The sequence below is a fragment of the Littorina saxatilis genome, linkage group LG2 (genome assembly GCF_037325665.1).
Source record: "Littorina saxatilis isolate snail1 linkage group LG2, US_GU_Lsax_2.0, whole genome shotgun sequence".
Lineage (NCBI taxonomy): Eukaryota > Metazoa > Mollusca > Gastropoda > Littorinimorpha > Littorinidae > Littorina > Littorina saxatilis.
In genome coordinates, this window is record NC_090246.1 from 88,358,228 (window position 1) to 88,365,727 (window position 7,500).

General features: G+C 45.4%; 1 protein-coding gene and 1 long non-coding RNA gene across 2 annotated transcripts in view; one reads left to right on the top strand and one right to left on the bottom strand.

The window, feature by feature from the left end:
• LOC138960062 (uncharacterized) overlaps nt 1–4,157 on the bottom strand; it is a 5,099-nt gene extending 942 nt beyond the window's left edge. The window contains exons 1-2 of the mRNA XM_070331784.1: nt 2,426–4,157; nt 1–642 (exon numbers count right to left, since the gene is read on the bottom strand). The exon at nt 1–642 is cut by the window's left edge and continues 942 nt beyond it. Coding sequence (XP_070187885.1) covers nt 1–642; nt 2,426–3,139 — 1,356 coding nt within the window. The 5' untranslated portion in view covers nt 3,140–4,157. The remainder of the gene's footprint in view (nt 643–2,425) is intronic.
• The window catches only part of LOC138960075 (uncharacterized), a 261,944-nt gene that overhangs the window by 33,278 nt on the left and 221,166 nt on the right, over nt 1–7,500 (top strand). The window lies entirely within an intron of this gene.

A 7,500-nucleotide genomic window follows, 5' to 3' on the forward strand; every position in this document is an offset into this window, starting at 1 on the left:
GAGTTCGCTCTCTGGGTCCCGAGATTTGCGCCCTTCAGAAACGTGGCTGCTGGTCTTAGAGGCGTTGCGAGGAAGCGAGGAGGGGGTGGTGGACGTTCCCCCCAACACCCCATCCCTGCTGTGATCCACTGCCGCTATGGTGGACAAGGGGAGGGCGGGGGTCAAGGAAAGGGGAGGCCGCTTGATGTTGAAGCTGGTCGCGTTTCTGGCCAGGGAGGGAGGGTGGAGAGACGGGTGGGGCTCAGGAGGTGACACCTTCATGTTGAAGCTGGTCGCGTTTCTGGCCAGGGAGGGAGGGTGGAGAGACGGGTGGGGCTCAGGAGGTGACACCTTCATGTTGAAGCTGGTCGCGTTTCTGGCCAAAGAAGGAGCAGGAGGTTGGGGGTTCTGGGCGCGAGAGACGTACATCCTGGCAGCGGCGGGTTTGGGAGGGGGCTTGCGACGTGTGGGGGTGGGTGGGGTAGCGAGGTAGGGGAAGACAGGGGAAGGGGTGGATCTGTAGAGATCCTCAAGGCATTGTACGGCCCGGATCCTCTTCATGGTGTCCACGTAGGTGTTGAGCTGTTCGTTGAACGGCCGGCGCTGTCTGTTGTTGCCTCCTGGCTTCTGGTGCTGCTGGTGTAGGTGGGGGTATCTCACCTCCTGCAGGAAGAAGGGAAACATGTAAAGGTCATGTAAAGGTTTCAGTGGAGAGATAGAGGGAGGGAGTCATAGAGACAGAGGTGTGAGCAGACAGAGAGATACGTACACAGACACAGATTCACACGCACGTACACGCGCGCATGTAAACGCACACGCGCGCGAGCGCACACACACACACACACACACACACACACACACACACACACACACACACACACACACACACACACACACACACGCACGCACGCACACACACACACACACACACGCACGCACACACACACACACACACACACACACACACGCACACACACACACACACACTACACACACGCACACACACACAGCACACACATCTCTCTCTCTCTCTCTCTCTCTCTCTCTCTCTCTCTCTCTCTCTCTCTCTCTCACTCACTCTTTCAGATGGTAAGAAAAGGCCTATCCCTAAATCAGTATCCTTGTCAAATAAAGTTCAGCTCAGTTCACTTCACTTCACTTCTACCCCTCCTCCCACCCAACCCATCAAAGTATTGCCATCCGTATGTTTGTTTATCTTTTTAGGATCACCACTATCCGCTTATTAACTGCTCTTGTGTTTTCAGCGTAGCAATAGGGTCCGATATTTAGACGAGACAAGTATAATGCCGACGAGTCGAAGACGAGTCGCATTATACTTGTTCGAGTCTAAATATCGGACCCTATTGCTACGCTGAAAATACAATAGCGATTATATAGCTGTTCTGACCTTGATTTGTTGTTCCAAACTTACAAAATGACAGTTTTTGCGTCGATGCGTTGATCTCAGGTTTTGATAGCAGACGCCGTTTCTTATGCGCATTAGTTTTGCGCAGGCGCCACACTGACTTTGGAAAAAAAACTCGATTTGACAACACAGCTGTTAAACAGCGTTTTATTAGTTCATTCGTATACAACAAAAAGAAGTTTGAGTTTTTTTTAATTTTGAACAAGACTACTTATGAAGAAGACCAAAACACAACATCAACGGAAAACTAGAAGCAACTGAAGAACTAGGATGCAACAAGGGGAGGAGAAGAGAACAGCTAATCCGTACAACGCGAGCAGACGACAGCGAAGTTTTCAGTTTGGGTGAATGGCATTTATACTTGTCTCGTCATGAAGCGAATTTTTCAACCTCAGTTATAAACGACTACATGAATGTTAGTGCCATGGGTTGTACATAAATACTTCAGAGGGGAAGTGGGGTATTTAGTGTGGAGTTACAAGATAAGAAAAGCCGAATGCGTAAGTTTGTGTCAGTCGGCAACTATGCTCACACAGACACAAAAAACGGCTGTTCCGTTTTACTCCCCTGTTTGTACATCTTTCGACTTTGGGCATTTTGTGGTGTTTAGGGACAGAAAATAATTTGTTTAGTCCTGTTTCATCGGGAAGTTAGCAGAAAAGGGTATGCTATCGACATTTGTAAAGCTGAAAAACATTCCCGAGAAGAATTTCAAGTTGTCAGTGTATGCTGTTGTCGATTGTTAACATCGTGTGGTACAGATGGGTAAACCGGAACCATGCGTCTTTGTTATTGCCAATTTGCTTTTGAATATTGGCAAAAATGGCCGACTTCCGTAGCATTATGCTTTGATGATGATGATCAGACCATCCAATCACAGCCCCCGAATTCCCCCACGTATCCATCAGAATAGCTATATATATTGTTGTTGATCCTAAACATGCTTAGTACATATCATGTCCGTACATTGTTGAATAACACACTGTTTAAACCAACACCTCGCCCCCTCTCTCATCTCACCTCTTGAGGCCTCCCGTACTTGCAGTCCGCAGAAGACAGTGCCAGCTGCACCCTGTGAAGGGCGGGCAGTCTCTCCTTGCCCAGCGCCATGCCCAGCTGTACACACTGACCCTGGTAGAACACGTTGCCCTCCTCGTCCACAAAGCACCCCTTCCCTCTCCACCCCCCGCCACAGCTCCACGCGGTCCGGCCCTCCCAGAACGGCAGAGGAGCGAGTTCACATACGTCAGTGAATCCTCCTACGCTGTTGTTGTTGTTGTTGGTGGTGGTGGTGGTGTCGCTGCCACAGCCGATGCCGAGACTGGCTCCTTTGAGGAAGATGTGTCTGTCTTTGTGCACGTGGTCACTGAAGCGATAGGGTTTGACAGGGGTGGAGGAGGGGGGAGTGTAAGGATGGCTTGAGATCAGCTGCTGCCCTCGCGAGTCGTCGTTCGTTTCGCAGGCGTCACTTTTTCCAAACTCTTCGCCGTCACTTCGCCCAGACACTTTACCGTCACTTCTTCTTGTCACTTCCATGTCACTGTGTCCAAAGTCTTCGCCGTCACTTTGCCCAGTCACTTCACGGTCACTTCTCCTTGTCACTTCCCTGTCACTTCGCCTAGCTCCTGGCTCCTCTGAGTCTGAAGTGTGGCTGTCTGGAACTTCACAATTCTCTGGCAGCGCCAGTGGTCGCGGCGGGTCTGGACTAGTGGCGATTTCACGGCGTGACGACATAGCGCCTAAGCTGTTAGCAGAGGGCAGTAGCTAACCGATTTACAGGATTCTGACCGCCTTGGACGATTAGCCTACACCCTGTGGCGTCACGAACACACGGCGTTCACTTAAGATCTCACTCCCTGCAGTGCTGCTTGAGCTAAGTTAGGTTTTTCCTCCTTTTGTTTGGTACCGTCTGGTCAAAAGCTCTCTGTTGATCGCATCAAAACTAAAAGCTTTACGTTCAGTAGGAGCTTGAGTGCAACAGAACGAAAGTTACAAGTGTCTGTCGCCGCTAGGTGTAGTTCAGTCCACTAACTATGACCACCTTTAAGTTCAGATTGAGATTGATATTTTCGCAGTCAAACGTTCTGCATTGCATGTGCACTCTGACCGGCAGCAAAGCTCTAAAGTTAAGGAACATGTCGAATGCATCAAATCTGAGGTGCAGAGAGTTTCCCACTGTCAAGCCGTCTACAGCACAGAAGAATAACCTCCGTCGCTTACGAATATATGTATCAGAGAATACAAGCCTGACAACAAAGTCTTTCCAACAGATAAGCAGTATTACTAAGATTAAATCTCAAGCTGTCTTCGTGGTCCCTTATCACAAAACGAACAGCAGGGGTTCAGTCTGTTGAAAAACAAGCGATCGGTCTTTGGCTGATCAGGCTCAAACTATCACTGAGTGTCCTTCACAGATCAAGCTACGTGAGGTGTGTTAGTACATCCCAGGTGGTAGACACGAATCAAAGAGAAGCAGTGATCCGTGAGTTAATCAACGGTTGTCTGTGCTCTGTCCATTGAACGCTGAAGTCTTAGATCAATCAGGTCTGTGACAATACTCAGCTAGCTACACACATCAGTACTGGTAGGAATCCAAGGTAGTTATTGTGCACAATGCTCCCTTTGTCTCCAAGAGCTCGGCAACATACGTCAGTACTGGTACGGATCCAAGGTAGTTATTGTGAACAATGACAAGACTTGGACCTTTGATCAGATAGGAAACAAAAATCCTCTATGTGTAACAATCCACACAAAAAGTTAAAGTCTGTTCGTAGTCAGTGTTAGCCCAAAACGTCAAAGGGCAGTCGATATTCCCTGCTGTTCCTGAACACATAATTTACAGTTCAACACAAAATGAAATTATAAAATTCTGCGAAACTCACCATGCTGTTGCAGCTAAGATCTGTACTTACACGCTCCAGATGAACAAAACGCAAAAATAAAATCTGTAAGTGTATATTTGTGTGTCCCTTTCTTCCTTCACGAGTAAGCAAAACGACGTTTGACTTTGTTTGTAGCAAAGGTATGTCTTGAAATATACCAAGAAGACCAAAAATGCGAAAGTTGAAGATATAGTTCAGTTCATTGCTATGTCCTTAAAATGCCAGGCCTTATCGTTAAGGCAGTCAATGTGGTATTGTCTCGCCAAAAGTCCCCGGTCTCACCACAACACATAACGTACAGACACATGGTGACACAAACATCAGCGGCTATAACACTACTCATTGCCGTTTAAGCAGGGGTTTTTGTTTTTGTTTTCTGTTGTTCTTGTTGTTGTTTTTTGTCATACAGCATGTCTTGAGGTCCTTTCCGATTAAATCCTATGCTCTAAAAAAACAACATCTCAAATTGCTTTGCACACACTTCGATACAACACTTTTGGTTCAGTTTCGCCGATGTTTTAAGAGTTAATAGCTTCCGGAACGCGTTTCTCTGGCCTGTCAAGCAAGCACTACATCAATCAATGAATCAATCAATGAATTAATGAACCAATCCATCAATCCAATCAATCAATCAAGCCATCAAGCAATCCATCAATCCATCAATTAATCAATCAATCAATCCCTTTATTTTCAAACTATGAGGCAGACTAAGGTTAATCAAACGTATCTCCTTTAGTGGTGTCAATCAAGCATTGAATCAGTCAATCAATTATTTACTCTGTTTATCACCATAACTGATTAAAACGTGACACATCCTTACCAACTACAGAGGACTTCCTCTGACCGCCAACAACTTACCACACAGTCAGTCTGGTCTTTTCGTTTAACTGGGATGTCGAATAAGGTTAATCAAAACTCCTAGGAATGTCAATCAATCATCGAATCAGCCAATCAGTTCAGCACAATAATAACTGTCAACAATTGGCCTACCCACCACGATAAAAAAGGGATCTCCCTGTGACCGCATTTACACTCACAACACAATCATTCCCTTTTCTTGCAAGTGCCAGGTGACGAAGGTTAATTAAAATGATCTCGTTGAGCTGTCAATCAAGCAGTGAATCACTCAATACATTTGTCACCTTGCTCACAATTATATACCGCCTGAAAAGTCGACAAATATATCACGGCCAGAAAAAGACTTTTTTTGACCGCACATAATCTTACAACGCAATCACTCCGATTTTTTTACAACTGGGTAACTGAGGAATAAGGTCAATCAAACTTGTCTCTGAGTACTGCCAATCAAGAACGGAATCAGCCAATAAGTTAATTATGTCCACAGGTTAAACTGTCCAACACTGACAAATCTACCATAATAAAACAGATTCTGACCGCAAATAAACTCACCATGCAATCGCTCCAATCTTTTCTAGAAACTGGGGCGAGGTAGAGTAAGGTTTATCAAAAAGCACCACTCATGACTTTTGTGACTTCATACCCCAGCCCTAGTTTGTACAGTCTATTATCTCACACAACGGGCCAACAAAGATCCGTAGGCTATTGAGGAAGTGTTGCGATCGTTATGCTAGAGAGGAAGCGTATTAAAGGAACTATCATACACGGCAAACTGGTTCGTGCCACAAGCCTGTCCTTAATTAGACGATGTTCGGAAATAACTCTGGATGGTTTGCATGGGATGTGAAAGAGTGAATACTCTTGCTTTTAGTGAAACAAACTGACGGGCGCAGTGGCGTGGTGGTAAGACGTCGGCCTCCCGTGAGTTCGAATCCCGGTCGCTGCCGCCTGGTGGGTTAAGAGTGGAGATTTTTCCGATCTCCCAGGTCAACTTATGTGCAGACCTGCTAGTCTTAACCCCCTTCGTGTGTACACGCAAGCACAAGACCAAGTGCGCACGGAAAAGATCCTGTAATCCATGTCAGAGTTCGGTGGGTTATGGAAACACGAAAATACCCAACATGCCTACTCATAGAAAGCGGAGTGCGCTGACTATGCTCTCAGAATATAGTGTGGGGAACCCAAATGGGCAAACAAGCTCACACGTAACCAGAAACATTCTGGAACGCCGAAGAAGAAGAAGTGAAACAAATAAACCACACGGTCGTGCTTCTTGCCAACGTGTTACAGAGACACACCTCGCCAGTGATTGGCCCGTGGTATAAGCAAGGGTATTCACTCTTTCGCAACCTATACAAACCCGGCAGAGTTATTTCCGAAGAGCCCGAAGATAACTTTGCGAAGACTTCGCACAATCTTCTGTTCTCTTTTAACAAAAAAAATCCGTTGCCAAAGCTTCGTTTATCAAGCTTTGTGGAGTAGATTTCGCGACGTCGACTTTGCCCAGTTAATATCAGATTTTTAACCAGTTCACATTTGCAAAACGCTGGATATTTGCACAGGTGAACCGACTAGCACCGTTATTCTAGCCGTCGTACGCTGCTAATATCAAGACTCATGGTGTATTCAACTCTCTCTCTCTCTCTCTCTCTCTCTCTCTCTCTCTCTCTCTCTCTCTCTCTCTCTCTCTCTCTCTCTCTCTCTCTCTCTCTCTCTCTCTCTCTCTCTCTCCCAGAAAAAACTAAAAGCATTGTTATTACCACAAGACAAAAGCATCAGATAAGTCCTCTTAAATTACAACTGTCCCCAGGTACAACTCAAATACAGCAAGTTAAAGAAGATCGCATACTTGGTGTAACTATCGATGAAGAAATGAAATGGCAAACACACATAAGCAACCTCTGCAAAGTGTTATCAAGGAATTTGTATTTGTTGTCAAAACTCAAACATTATGCGAAGTCTGAAACATTAAAAATGTTCGTTCATGCTCATATAATGCCTCATATTAATTTTGCTTCGACATTGTGGGATGGCTGCAGTGATGTTCACTTATTGAAACTCAATTCTTTGTACCGTCGTGCTGCAAAACTTATCCTGAATCGCACATGTCTACAGAAATGAAGTTAAACAGCCTTAATATCCTTCCCCTAAAAACCCACCTTGCATACAATAAGGCTGTCTTTATGTATAAATTAGTTCATGGTGATGTGCCCAGTTATGTGCAATCCTATTTTACACATGTTACGAAGAGGTATGGGTCTCAAAATGTACTTCCTCCAATTCCTCGTATAGATCTTTATAAATCCAGCTTAGCTTTTTCAGGATCATCTCTGTGGAATTATTTGCCAATATAAA